Source organism: Pygocentrus nattereri, chromosome 8, assembly GCF_015220715.1.
Source record: "Pygocentrus nattereri isolate fPygNat1 chromosome 8, fPygNat1.pri, whole genome shotgun sequence".
Classification (NCBI taxonomy): Eukaryota; Metazoa; Chordata; class Actinopteri; order Characiformes; family Serrasalmidae; genus Pygocentrus; species Pygocentrus nattereri.
In genome coordinates, this window is record NC_051218.1 from 9,302,586 (window position 1) to 9,318,256 (window position 15,671).

The following is a 15,671-nucleotide window of genomic DNA, read 5'->3' on the forward strand; positions in this document are numbered from 1 at the left end:
AGGTTCATCCGCCCAGGGAGTTGCTCGAAGCTCAATCGATGTAACAGTGTTCTTCTGTGTAATTACATATTTCCACCAGAGAGGTCTCCAAATCCCTAAATGTTACATAGTGCAGCTTTAAATGAAGTTACAAAATGTGCAACATTATTTTGGCTGTCATTGCCTGCTTCTGTCCAATGTTACTCCCCATAACTCCCACTGCTCATGTCTCATGAACTAAGCAAACAATTTGAAATAACTCTTGCAAATTGTACTATAAAGTGGGCCATGTGATTTTCAATTAATGACACATATGTAACTTATATACACATATGAACTCAATACAGCACCAATGATAAGCTCACGATACTCATGAACATGTACACTACTGAGGACGTCCGTCATCCCTCAAAAGAGTTTAGGTCTAATAATCCAATAATAATTGGATCATCTGATTTATCAGTCTACTCAAGCTTTATTTTAGGTGTCTAGCATTTCAGTGTTTGTAAAGTTCTTCTTTAGAGTCTGTCTTTGCACATCATAGTTAGTAAATAAGCACAGGTGATGTTTCTTTAAAAAAATTGTACATATGTTTTGAGCCCAATGTGTTCCTCATAGGAGAAGGTTGATGATAAAGTAACATCAATGCACAACTCCACATAAATCCATGCCTGGCTGAGGCTCTGTAAGGCCAGAGAGCCTGGCATAACCTATTAAGCACCCAGCTCGAGTTACTAAACGTGTGCCATTCACACAAAGCCAGTAATCAAGATTAAGTAAGGAAAGCATTTTTGGTCTAATTTGAATTCAACAGAAAACATGACATTCAGTTGAACACCACATTAAATGATTAAAGCATTTACAGATAAAAATCAGTTTTATACAAACTCTTTCAAAAAGCAAACTGAACGAAGTCGAGGAGCCTCATGGAATTCGGCATACTGGAAACAGTTCAGTGGGAATGACCCAGGGAGATATTCACAAGCAGGGTCTGTTACCCACCGTGAGGTTAAAGGTGCAGGAGAAAACAGAGTAAATCAACTGCCAAACTGCAGTTGTGCTGACACCTGTGGATCATTTGGGGAGCTTTCTTGGCCTTTGATTATCTTTGCTGCTGGACATCAGCTGTGCCTGCTTTTTCATATGACAATGATATTTGAATTGAATTACACTTTTCCACATAGAGTGTAATTCTGATTCTGTTCTGCTGCAAGTTTTTATACCCAATCTGAAAGAAGCAACACTGTCCTTCAGGCTGTAATCCCATTAGCAGTCTTGTTTCACTCCTAATCCACACACAAATCGCTGAGGTGTGTCCTGGGCTCCTCTTGATCTCCCTTGGTTGTAACACTGCTGCTGAGGAACCAGGTAAGAACAGCCATCATTTTACTATTATTTTTCTTGTTGATGACAAATCATACTTACTTTTGCACTTTTCCATCACTGGGTTTCTGATGATGCTATACTGATATAGTCTATATGGATAGACATGCATATAAACGACTTGGATGGGATTAGAGGAGGTTTGCTAGGTATGTGTTTTAGATAATATTGCTGAGTGTTGCATTTTTATAAGTTATTCAAAAATTTACAGAGATGCTGTGTTAAAGAGTTTCAACAAGTTGACTTGGACCCCGATGAGAACATAAGGATGCAAAGCTTCGTTCTATCTGTGCGGAGGGAACAGCTCACTTAGAGTTACTGTGTTCAGAATAAGTACAAGAAAGGCAAATCCTTTCTGTAATCATGCATACATGACTAAAAACATATTGCACAAGCAGTAGCACTCTAACCATGACCATTAGTCCCAGACCTGGCAGGTGTGTGTGACTCTTCTTGTTATACTTTAAAAGCTCAAATATCAATACAGAATATACTGCAGCATTCTATATAACAGCCACTTTTTGAGAAATATGTTTGATAATTCAGTTCTACACTATGCATGTTCTTTCATGCTTTCGTGAGAGCATGCAAAATGTAGAAGACGGTGCTTAGTGGAGAAACGAACAGATGGAGTGATTAGCTGGAGAAAGTGCGAGATCGAGAAAGTGATGAGCAACCAGTCTTAACATTCTGAATGAGGAGAAACGTGAAATGTCAGTCTAATACAGTCATGTTATAATAACATATAATAACAGACCAATATTCTTAGAATTACCTATTTGTTAGCCTCCAACAAGGCTGCCCATTATCTCCATACTTGTTTAACCTGTATGCCGAACATATAATGAGAGAAGCAGGACTGGAGGAAGATGATTGAGGAGTCAAGACTGGTAGAAGAAACATCAATAAACGTAGATATACAGATGACACAACACTCATAGTGGGAAATCAGAAAGATCTCTGTAAGGAAAGTTAAAGAACAGGGTATGGAAATGAAACCTAAGCTCAATATGAAGAAAACAAAGGTTGTGACAATCAGTGAAGAACCGATGCAGAAGATGTGCAGTTTTGCCTACCTGGATAAATAAACATCAGAAGATCTAACAATCAAGAAATATGACACAGATTGGCACTCGACAGGACAAAGATGAAGGAGCTTAAAAAGAATGAAATTCCTTCAAATAGAATGACATGTTTCTGCAAACAAACAAAAGGACTGACCAGATTGTGATCTTTTTTATGGTTCATTATGGATGTGAAAGCTGGACAATAAGAAATAGGAGAACAGGAAAAATGTTGAGGCCTTTGAACTTTGGTGCTGGGGAAGAACAAATGGATTCTTGACCAAGTTAAGCTTTACCTCTCAGTGGAAGCCCTGATAACCAAACTGAGGCTCTCTATTTTGGAGATTCTGAGATGAACCTATTCATTGAACATTTGGGAATCACTCCTATCCAGAGCGACTAACAATTTGATCATTTTACACAGGTAGGTGGAGGCATTGTTAAGAGTCTTTCCCAAGGACTGTTATTGGTATAGTGTAGGGTGCTTTCCCAGGCAGGGATTGAACCCCAGTTCACAGCATACAAGGCAGAATGTTAAAAAGGATGGGGACAGTCAGAGGAACCATGATGAGGTCATTAAAGAAGTCAGGATATTCTGGAGAAGCTGTTCATGCATGGTCGCCAGGAGACCAAATTAACATCACTTAATGACAGAGGTGGACAAAGTACACAAATCATGTACTTGAGTTAAAGTAGAGATACCCTAGGTAAAATATTACTCCAGTAAAAGTAGAAGTCCTTACTCTAGACCTCAATTTGCCTATTACTCTATTTGCTTTCAAATGTACTTAAGTACCAAAAGTAAAAGTACAAAAAAACTTTGATGACTCTGATGTCCTCTTATCATTTTTGTAACAAGACTCGCTTTATGAACTCAGTTTAGGTGAAAATACTCCAGTGTCTCTCTTGGTAAACCAGTTTTTTAATAAAATGTCATTAATTAGTCTGACACTGATCACTATTAAAATGATTTGATTGTGAGACACAAAACACTGAAGGCAAACAGTTTCCATCAGGGAGAAGTGAGTGGCTCTAAAATCACTTTTTACAAACAAGCAAAGTTTCAGTTTAACAGGTCAAAACAAGCTCAGAACAAAGTGACCGCTGTGCCCTGATTGGTGTTCTTGCTTTGCGCTTCTTTTGTTTTAACATGTTACATTTTTATACACACAGAAACCAAAAGGAATGACAGATTTTGAATAATGCAGTGGAGTAAAAAGTAAAATATTTGACTTTGAAATGTAGTGGAGTCAAAATAAAAAGTCACCCAAAATGGAAATACTTAAGTAAAGTACAGATACACGAAAAAACTACTTAAATACTGTAACCAATTACATTTACTTAGTTACTGTCCACCACTGCTTAATGATAATAGTCCCAGGATAATTTCATATTTATAAAACTGTTTTTAAAAGTTAAGTTTCAGTGATTTAATTCTTTTATTTCATTGCCCTAATTTACACCCAAAAGATGCTCTCATTAGAGAGTTGCCAGTTTCTTTTAGCATCTATGAGACTGTATGAATGTAAATGAGAATGTAATTGTCAGGGTGTGTGTGATATCTCAGAGTTCAGCTGCTGACTGATGTTCCCTACTTCCTGTCCATCTACCTCTCGCTGGCCCTCATTGTTCTCCCCAAAGCCTGTCTGGCATTTTCTTGTTTGTGGATGGACACGGAGCAAACTTGACATCATTCTAGTTCTGTGCCTGTTGTGGAGTTTCCCTGGAGATGGGGACAGGATGTTAAGCTGAATGGGGGCTTCTGGGGGCTTTCCCATGGTATAAACCCCGTATCTAAAAAGGATATTGTGTTTTGTGTAAGACTTTAAATGAAGTTCTGGCATTAAAACTACTCCAGGAACACAATGACTCTGAAAAACACTCCATCATATATCAACAAAGCTGGACCCTGATGAAAAGGAATAAGTGCAAAGCCATTGTTCCTGTGTTGTTTATGTAATTTCCATGAGTGCATGCGATCATATGTAAATATTAATAACGTGGGCCACTGTGTTTGTGTATAGGATGTTTAACTGGATGGTGAAGGTGGTGCCTCAGGTGCCGGAAGGTACCGACACTGTGGGAGAACAGAAGCTCAGTGTTGCTGTAAGTACCTGTATAATATGACCCATGTAATATATGTATTCACTATTAATACTTTATAATAACAATAATAATATGTCCCCTACATGTATATCAACGCTCACTGGCTATTTTATCAGCAACACTTGCCACATAGGTGCACTTTGTAGTGTGGTCCTCTTTGTTAGGCCCCTCCTAACCTGTTCTTCAAAGATCAGGGCCCTCACAGGACCACCACAGTGCAGGTATTATTTGGGTGGTGTATAATTCTCAGCACTGCAGTGGACACTGATGTGGTGGTGGTGTGTTAATGTGTGTTGTTCTGGTACGAGTGGATTAGATAAGGCAATGTGTACATATTAATGTATACATAACACACACACACAAACACACACACACACACACATATATATATATATATATGACCTGATTACTTTCTCTTTCTGTCCTGAATGTCACTAGGATGGGAATGGGAAAGCAGTAGGAACCCGAGGTACGCACCTGTTCCCTTAGCCATCCTGATTTTAAAAGAAATACCAAATGCTCTTGTGATTAAAGCCCACTGATGTTTCCCATTTCATTCCATTCTCACAGGAAAGCTGAAGTCAGCGAAATCAATCAGGGAGGATGATCAAGGGTCAGAAACATCCCAGGGCAGGTCAGCAGTTTTGGCCCCTACCTTTTCTTATTAGACATAGTGGTTTATGTTGAATGTCTCTGTTTCTCTGCTTTCCTCTGTAGTGTTCAGAGTGGGGTCCTGAACTGGCTCTCTAACGGCTTTGTGAGCGCTCTGCCCCAGCCAGCAGGAAGCCCCCTCGTGCAAAGAGCCAACTCTGAGGCCAAGGTTAAACTCATTACCTCTCCATTCAACATCTTTACTTAAAGCAGGCCAACAGTATGGCCAATACAGTGGATTTACCATAGCCAACTTTTTGTATGTTAATCTCTTTGTTATCTTTCAGGCTTCTGAAGAAGAAGGTTCAGAGAGGTATAATAGATTAAAATTTTATTTATTGTTATACTTTTTGACGTCAATTATGATTTTATGCTGGGCAAAAACTCCAACCTTTCTACCTTCAGCAGACCAGGAGTGATTGGATGGATCTCTCAGGGAATCGGGAAGGTTGTGCCTCAGCCAGAGGCTAAATACACCCAGAAGAGCACAGAGCCTGACGAAACAACAGAGGTGTTTTATGCCATCAACTCTCATTTATATCCATATTTCTTTAGTTTGTTATTTTAGTTTTTATTTATAATATATATTTATAGTTTGTGATAAACTAATAGCATAGAAATAAAGTTAGAAGTAGAAATAACTAAATCATGTTCTCTCCTGACCACACCAGAAAGATATATAGCCTGATATATAGACATATAAGAAGGATAAATAGCAAGACAGATAACAGGACAAAATCAGCTTCAAGAAAAAAGTCGTTTCTTTTAAAGTACAGCCCTTCCAAAAGTCACTGACTACCCTTTTTGTTATTTCATTTCCAGTCAAAACTGCAGTTAATTACAATTTGCTTATTACTCAGCATCAGGAAAAAAACAGTCAATCAAGATTCTAACAAAATATTTACATCTTACTGCCACTTTAACTCAACCCTCTGGGTCTGTAAGGATGTGTAGCTGTCAAAATCCCTTACTGAGGAAGGGAAATGGTTAAAAAAAGAATAAAAATGAACACCAAAACTGGACATTTACGATGTTGAGTAAGGTGTTGTGGATTGATGAATCTAAATTTGTAGTTATGTTGTGAGAAACAGAAAATGCAACCAAATTCTAAGACTGAATTTCAGGGATGTGGAAAAATATCCCTGTAGATTTCTTTGAAAAATGGAAAGCAAGTGTCCTGAAATGAATGGAAACTGTAACACACTAAATAATGGAAACAATATATTTCTGCTAAATATTTTTTTTTCTTTTAAAACAAACTTGCCTTAAAATTAAACTGAGTCAATGTGCCGAAGTCTGCAGTGTTTTGGCCTGCAAGGACTGGACCCCAACACGTGCATTAAATAAATGAAAGGGTGGTCTTTGACTTCAGTGCAGTACTGTACAAATTGTAATACAGATATAGGTCCTTTAATCAGGAAATTATTTAAATGGAATCTTAAGGCTAGATAAAGGATAACCATACTCATAAACATCAGGCAGATGTTAGACATGGCCCAGTAGATTTTAAGCCAGTTAGCTCTTCAGCTTTGTGCTGTAGTGTAACTGCATTCTTGTTCAGATTTCAGAGGCCTGTGAGGCGGAGTGTGAAACAGAGACACCTGTAAGTACAGCTGCATGCTGTATCTGGCCTCTCATCTGTGTCTCGCTAAAACCCATTTAGTCAGTCCATCCTAATGCACACATAATGTAAACACACTCTTCAGGCCTTTCAATTACACACTGCACCAGTAAATGAACACATTGTAACTAGGGAAGCTGAACTCTCATTGTGGACCTCTTTAAACAGATAATGTAGTATTTTTACTTTTCAGACACTATGTGTTAAATATATAGATTAAGTATATACCCTAATAAATAAATGTATAAACTTAATATTGAATAAACTGAATAAACGATAATGTAGTGAAAAGATCAGGCTACTAAACAAGACTGTTAACTTAATATCTGCAACATTAAACAAGTTCTAGCAAGAAATAAATAAAGAGAATATTCAAAGTAACTCATGCATTCACTCCCTGTTGTGTTTACTAATGCTTGGTTTATACATTTCTACTTTCAGATTTACAATATGGAAGAAATTCCAGGTGTGTTTCTCTACAGCACTTGAATTACAACAAATTCTCTTGTGAAGTTTACGCCTTAAGTGGTCACTGACCGTTTGTCTTGCCCTCAGACGCAGAGCCGCTACCTCACATTCCAGTGGTCGAGATGATCTCAGAAGACGAAGTGTCTGAAATACAACCTCAAGCTCAGTTCCAACCCCGGTGAGTTCAACAGTTCAGCTGCGAAAACAGCAAAGGGTCAGCATGGCTGATCTTCAGCAAAACCAGCATATGTTGTGTCTTGGATGTTGGTATAGTGGTCAACCAGCAAGACCATGCTGGTTGACCAGTTAAAGAAGCACCAGACCAGCACTAGACCAGCAAAAAGCAGTGCAGACCAGCTTAGACCAGCATGTTAGTTAACAAATATCAATAATATAGTTCTATAAATATATAGCTTTAATACAAAACATATAGCCCAAATCAAGTCAAGTCAATGCCTCAAGTCAAGATTTAATCTCTAATAGACTTGCTGACACTTTGTGACATACGATTATCTATGAAAATGGATAAGAGTACATTAACATAGCTGGAAACAGTAGTAGCAGCCATCTCGAAGCCTGAATTTTGTTTGTGGAGACTGACGACTGAAGTTAACACCTTAGTCTGAGTGAGTCTGCAGGATGAGGATTAGCCCCTGATGTCTGATGTTGATTGAGGTTAGGGGTCAAGTTAGATTAGGATAAGGTGCTGCAACACAATACAACCATTTGTCTTATTTTTCATAGTGTTGAACATGCTGTGTCCAGCAGCCCTTCTATGCATTCTACAAAGGCTTTATCCATTCTCTCTTTGCCCAACAGAGTGGTGGGCTGGATAAAAACTGGTCTGCAGAATGCACTGCCCTACCCCATGCCCCGACCACCTGACTTTCCAGACAGCAGCTCACAGAGATCATCCCGTTGTTCACATAAAGGTACGAAATCCACAGCTTCCAGCGCAGATTATCTGCAGAGAGAGGCAGGAGATCCCACTCATCTTCTTTTCCATCCAAAACCAAGTAATAACAGGGCTAATAAAGCAGATAGCAATACAGACACTGATACTGTTAAGTCTTCTTGTGCTCATAAAAAGAGGAATTCATAGTGATTTCCCAGTCAATGTGGACATAAAATGATGCTTGAAAGCCTTCCATCAGTCTTAAATAAACTAAATGAAATAAATCTATATAATTTGCAATTATAGAGCGTTCACTTCATCCTATATGGTTGCCTGTGCCTTCACTTTTCACTTTTTCGGCATCAAATATACATGGTTTCATAAAACACTTTATTCTACAACAACTGAAAAAAGTGTAGCATAGAAAATGAAATTATAATTAAATTACTATCTAAAATATGTCAAATGTGGAGATGAAATAAAAGAAATTGTTAAAAATTACATTCTTTTACAGTATACAGTATTACAGCAGGTTGTTTGTTTTCTTTGATTTGATTTATTATTTTGCCCAATTTTATTTTGTTTACAGAATTCTTGAAAATGATTTGTTTTTATCATAGATTTGTTATCTATGAAATAAAATAGTAAAGTATTAATATGACAATCTGAACTTACAGTGCCCTCCACAAATATTGGCACCCTTGGTAAGCATGCTCTAAAAATGTTCTTTGTTGCTTATTGTTTTGCTCTTTCATTTACACACACACACACATACACACACACACACACACACACACACACACACACACACACACACACACACACACACACACACACACATATTTTCTAAGCCGCTTCTCCCTCAGGGTCGTGGGGGGTACTGGAGCCTATCCCAGCAGTCATTGGGCGGAAGGCAGGATACACCTTGGACAGGTCACCAGTCCATTGCAGGGCAGACAGACAGACATACACACCCACGCACGCACTAACACCTAGGGGCAATTTAGCATGTCCGATTGGCCTGGCTGCATGTCTTTGGACTGAAGGAGGAAACCGGAGAACCTGGAGGAAACCCACGCAGACACAGGGAGAACATGCAAACTCCACAAAGAAAGAACCCTGGACACCCAGCCAGGGAACTGAACCCAGGCCCTTCTTGCTGTGAGGCGACAGCGCTAAATCTAAATAAATATTTCTCTCAAATCTATGTGTGCCACAATTGTTGGCACCTGTTCATTTAATACTTTGTCTTCCTTTCCAAACCACACTGTGGGGGTTTAGGTCAGATGACTGGGGTGACCATGGCAAATCTTTAATTCTCTGGTCAGTAAACCATTTTCATGTTGATTTTGAGGTGCACTTTGGATCACTGTCCTGCTGGAAGATCCATACTCTGGTCCAGTTTAAGCTTCCTGGTTGAGGCGTTGAGGTTTTGATTTTATTTATTTTCTGCATGGCTATATTTGTGTCCACACCAAGCTCACCTCTGGGATTTGTTGCCAGAAAAATCTGACTGTAGAACACGGTCTCACTGAAAGTTCCAGTAACATTTGACAAATTGTAGGAGATTGTTGGTCCTTGACAGCAGAGGCTTCCTTCTGGCAACCCCCAAACTTTTGGTTATATAAGTATAATGGTATTAGTGTTTGATTGTGGTTCCCAATCTGTGATCCATGGAGAGTCCTTGTGCACTTGAACCATCCTCCTCACTTTGCATGGTGTCAGTACAGACATTCACCCTCTTCCCGGCAGATTCTTAATATCTCCAGTAGTTTTAAACTTATTTCTTATTGCCCTGATAGTGGAGATGAGCACTGTTTAGCTATTTTCTTGTAGTCATTTCTTGATGTGTGCAACTCAGCAACCTTTTGTCACACATCACTGCTCTATTCTATAATGTAGAGAATACATCATTGTTGTCATGATGGATGACTGAGGGAATTTGGCCTGTGTTTCATCTCATATATATTCCCTAGTGAAAAGGAAGTCATGGCTGACCACGTAAGTGTTGCTAATCACTCAGGTGCACTTAAAACATAAACCATGAATGGAAATATACTTCAGTTTGATTTCACTAGGGATTATAAAGATTTCCAGAGGTGCCAACAATCGTGACACAGATAGGTTTAAGAAAAATACAGCTTACAGCTCATTTTGCTCATGATTACCTGGGGTGGCGATATTTGTGGAGAGTGCTGTATATATTAATAAGTCATTCAAACTTAGGAACGCTAATGTAGTTCTGCGTGTTGAAGTAAAAATCAATCATACAGATTTTAAATATCTCCGTTTCTCATTTCCCCACAGTATTGTCACCTCCTCCAGAATCAGTGACCAGTCTTACAGAGGTCGATACAAAGGTCAGGTAAGTTAAAGACTCACCATGCCAGACAGGTTTAGCAGAGCTGGTTCTGCTTGTGTTTATCTGTGCTGTATACATTGTGTTGGTGCTTGGGTTGTCCTGAACAGCATTCATTCATACAGGCTTTAAATACTCCTAGGTGTTTCAAAGCGAGTACTCCGAATTCTTTTCTCAAAACATTCTCAATTAAGACATTTACACATATTTACATCCTTTTTTAAAACTGGACATCCCAAAGATGCAGTGATACAAATGCGCTGTAACATTATATCAGATAAGTAGAAAATGCACCATTTTTGCCGGCAGTAATGATACAGAAGTTCAAGATGTAAATCTTTTTTCTATTCAAAATCAATGTGTTTACATATCACTGGTGTCGGACCAAAAGCTCATATCTCCAACCTGGTACAGGAGAAGGAAAAACATACACTATGTACACTTACTATGTACACACACTTCATGTAAGTGAATAGAGCCAGACATTTTTCCAAGCAGTTCTGGGCTGTTTACTTTTGGTACATTCATTATGAAATTTACACACAATATGAAGGACATCAGGTATTTTCAAATGATGTCAAAAACTGAAAATTAAAATGGATATACAAGGTTTTGCTCTGATATTCAGTTTAGATTAGCTGGTTTAATGAAGCTTAGCAAAGTTCATATTCCATAGCTAATGTAGTTTTCCAAGTTCAATTCTATTGTGAGGGAAGTAACTTTGATAGACAAACTTAAGTCTTGATCAAGATTGAGTTATTTCAGGGTTTTATTGGTCATTCTACAATAATGTCCGTTTTTGTGTCCCTAACGTTTACAGATATATTACACTTGAAAAATATGTTAGGGTCACAATTTATTTATATTTTGATATAAAACTATATTTTGATATAAAACTTTAGTTAAAACTAAAGTTATTTAACCATTACACCTTGAGCCATCAATTTAGCAATGCCAATTAAATCAGTTATCTAGAATTCGTAGCACCGCAGAAGTGCTCGTCCCCACAAAGGGTGTTAAGGTGTGTAAAGGGTGCTATATTTTGAAGAAAAAAACATTTTCCTGCCATTCTAACTGCAATAATCTATGCATGACTATAAAATATATAAATTAAATGACAAAGAAAACAAATGGCAAATAAATATTATAAAATATATAATGAAAGTTGTCTCCAGGAGTCGTGTCACTGGTGTTACCACATAACAAAAAAATCTCTTAATTTGAAATAAAAATCACACTAATGACATCACTTAATTTCCTTTTACCCATTTTCTGAGGATCTAGGAAAAAAGCACATGGTAAGTCCACTGTGTCTTTCAGTAATCAGAAACGTTCTCATTAGCTCATGATTTCATATGAAGCTTTTAGTTGAAGTCACTGGTGCGACCTACTTTATTCCTAGGCAATTGTGGAAAAATGGAGCAGAAATGGATACTATTACATAGTTTAGTGGATATTCCGTGATTGACAACATGTGGTTTGATGCTCTGTAACAGTCATTTTGTAGAATGCATTTTCAGTAAAAAAATGTCACCAGTGTTACTGTCACCGGTGTTACCTTTCTTATGTGTACCACCAATGAAGACTGGTAACAGCAGTGACACCTATGGATAGATATAAAAATGGACGTTTCTGTAGAATGACCCTTATATTTGTATTCATGACAATTCATAAGGAATCAGCGAAACTGTCTTTCTCCGCTTTTCTCTGTCTCAGGCAGCCTTAGCATGCTCTTCAAAAATACAGGTGCCAAAAGATCAAATTCCAAACAATTTGTCTAGAAACCTAAAGGCAAAAAGGGAAAAATGTATAAGTTATCAAAGTTTGAAGCTGCACTACCTACTACATTAAAGCTAGCCTCATAGTTAACTAGCTGTCTATGAGTAATATTAGCACTGGCATACAGATTAGCTAGCTGGTTAAAACACTAGGCTAACTTTCACTCTGCACAAAGTGTTAAAAACTTATATCACTGAATATCTTTGTAAACATTATCAACAGTTTATAAAATTCCACTTAGCAAGGTTCTTTCCCACACAAGTTTGACTCACAATGTATTTAGTGAGACGATTCACAAAAACCGACAGTCACTCAATGTGCATACAGAGATAAGTGAAAACAGAAGAATGATGTATGATATATGAAATTACACTGCAATTCATTTTGAGTCAGTTCCCTGTAACGTTATGGCATAACTGTCTCAAGTACAACGTCGCCAAAGCATTATTTTTTTTTATTGTATCTCATTGTCACTCATAGCATGATGGGATGGATCGTCCATGGTCTAGGCCTGGCTCTACCACAGCCTGTCATAAGAAGCAAAGAGGAGCATGGGGTGAGTCAGGACCCACAAACCTTCAGCTTCCTTTTAACATTTTCTGGATAATTATTCCTCAAATGACTTCCTATTTTTGTTTTTTTTTTCCAGGAGGCGGCAGACGTTGTGCAAAACGGTGAGTAAAACGTTCTTTTCCCTTCCTCCACTTCTTCTCTATAAGAGCTGGAAATGGCTACAGGGTTTTATCTCCTCATGTAAAGATCACTGCATGAATAACAACAAAACACTTCCTCTAATACAGTCGCAAAACCAAAGAATGCAGACAGCCTCAGCCTTGGGCAGCTCCAGCAAAGACTGGAATTGGGTGACCAGTCGTCTGTGGTCAGCTTTGTTCGGCCAGTGTCCAGCCAACCTCTAACCCAGTTCGTCTTCTCCTTCTGTTTCAGGGGGGAGGCCACTGAGAGCCCCTTAAACAAAAAGAGGAGGAGAAGACTGAGGAAGAGTCGGGCACTGTCCCTTAGCTCAGACAGACACCTAGCCAGACAGACTGATAAACAAACCACACACTTAAGGACTCTGGCTGTATTTTTTAGATTATTGATGTCTGATTTACAGTACCAGTCAAAAGTTTGAGTATCATAAAGGGAAGCTCTGGCCAAAAACAAAAGATATTACCAGCACTACATCTGTTGTAAAAACGCCTTCAAGCATTTTCTTAGTCTCCAGAGTAAGATATTCCAGTTTCAAGATTAGGAATACCCTTGTTGTTAACTTGAATGTAGGAGGAATGCTGAAAACCACAGCTGCTTTGAGGTGGATTTAGCAGGCAAGCATTTCTGAAAAGTGTCTTTAAATCACATTAGCTGGCAAATGCAGGAGAAAGGCACATAGCTAACATCACTGCTAGGGAGCTGAATATCTTACAACAGTGGTAACTGTCTGCAAGTCATCATTACAGTGGACAGATGAAGCAGGGGAACAAGCTGAAAGCTAAAGTTAGCAAGACAGTCATCTGGTTATCTGGATTTCTTGCCTCAGTTTGGCTTCTTTTCTCTGGCTAAAAGGATTAAAAGATAGAATCATTGTTTTCTTAACAATTTGGTTGGAGTTACACTAAAACTAGCTGTTTCGTATTCATTTGTCTGTAGACCAGTGGCTAGGCTAGCAGCAAGGATTGACTGACGCCACAGGAATTCCCAAAGCATGCTGGGTGTTGTAGTGAGAACACTGATGAATGAAAACATGAAAATAATATAAAATTGTGGATTCTACCACAAAAATCTAACAGGTGTGGCTGAGGGATATAATGCTGCTCTATAAAATACTACATAAAAATCTACATTAAAGTCTAATTTTAGGCCAGAATGCCCATTTAAAGTCATTTTGCCAGTCAGCTGTATTGCGTGGCCCTACCTGATCAACATTTCAGAGTTTGGTAATCCATGTGCTATTTCACGGTTAAGATAAGCACATTTTGTCTTCTAATATGTGGAAAATAGTAAAAATAAATGGGAACAAAATCATATATATATACACAAGTAGGTGTGCCCAAGCTTTTGACTGGTACTGATATCTGGTTGACTCCATGAAGACTTGATAGCAAAAATGTCACATCAAACCAGATTTTGCACCTTCTTACCCTGAACCCCCAAGTTCACACTCATGGAGAAGACAAGGGAATCACTTCAGAGCGTTTCACCTTACGTCAGTAGCAGGTTGAGATGAGCAATCTGGCAGCTATGAATTCACATTATTGTAATACTTATCTTTCTCTTGGCAACTAAACTATTTTATATATACATTTCAAATATTTTATTATATTTCACATTAGCAGTGTTTGAATATGTAACATAGTTTTTATTTTTGTAATTGAGGATATATTATAAAGGGACATCTGTTGTTGTATACATATTTATCATACATGTTATGGGTGGATTTTTGTTGTTTGTAATGCAGTGATCATTATAAGGCCATACAATGTTGAATGTACTTCAAAATGTAAAAAATCCAAGAGACAAAAAAGGTGCAGGAGAAATTTACTTCATTTACTATGAACCCACCTGACACCTGTGGCACTCATAAAAGTAAGTACTGTATATTATCTCTGTCCAAAAAAATAATAATAATCTCTATTTTTTACCATTTGTAGTTTTCTGTGTAGTTTGAGTGACACAGCTTTCCTTTACATTGTGTGAAAATGTCTCAGTGGCTGGACCAATAAGATTACTCCAAAAATGCTTTAAATAAAATATCTTTATATTATACTTACATTGAAAGTAAGGAAGGTTTTTGCCCCATACTGGGAAGTTACCATTTTGGAGATACTTGTTTTTCATATGGACAGTGACGATATAATATTTTTCTACTGGAAAACTACTGAAATTTCTTCTGCACATAAAAATAAGGCAACTTTCTATAATAGCACTGGATGCTTGACGTGGGCCTGCTAAATATATTTTTTCATTTTAATTCTTTCCACTCACTGTACTTATCTTTTTTACTCATTTGACTCAGTTTTGAACAAATAATCTTGCAAAATCTTGCAAACACATTCAAGATTGAATGGCCCGATTATAAAGACTTGCAGTAGATCTGTGTGTCGTCCAAGTTTTAACCAGTAATGAATGTGAGAATCATGCTGCTAAATGCCCTTCTACAATTTGATGTGAGTCTTAAAGAGGAATTTCAACACAATTTCTGCACGTTTCAGTGGTTGAAATGTAAAAAAAGTCATTCAGAGTAGTTTGATGAGGAATGTTGGTGATAAGAACCAGAGGTGTCTCCAGCCATTTTATTTGCTATCCAAAACCAGCAGTGAACCTTCACTTGTCTTCTGAGTTTTAATATGTAATGTTATTAATAGTAAT

General features: G+C 37.8%; 1 protein-coding gene across 1 annotated transcript in view; it reads left to right on the forward strand.

The window, feature by feature from the left end:
- The first annotated feature begins 1,276 nt into the window (after window positions 1–1,276).
- LOC108443611 (cyclic nucleotide-gated cation channel beta-1-like) overlaps window positions 1,277–15,671 on the forward strand; it is a 44,727-nt gene continuing 30,332 nt past the window's right edge. Inside the window, 14 exon segments of the mRNA XM_037540755.1 lie at window positions 1,277–1,347; window positions 4,451–4,532; window positions 4,971–5,001; window positions 5,103–5,166; window positions 5,250–5,352; window positions 5,471–5,496; window positions 5,589–5,694; window positions 6,745–6,786; window positions 7,246–7,270; window positions 7,360–7,450; window positions 8,092–8,204; window positions 10,475–10,532; window positions 12,786–12,861; window positions 12,955–12,979. Coding sequence (XP_037396652.1) covers window positions 4,452–4,532; window positions 4,971–5,001; window positions 5,103–5,166; window positions 5,250–5,352; window positions 5,471–5,496; window positions 5,589–5,694; window positions 6,745–6,786; window positions 7,246–7,270; window positions 7,360–7,450; window positions 8,092–8,204; window positions 10,475–10,532; window positions 12,786–12,861; window positions 12,955–12,979 — 841 coding nt within the window. The 5' untranslated portion in view covers window positions 1,277–1,347; window position 4,451.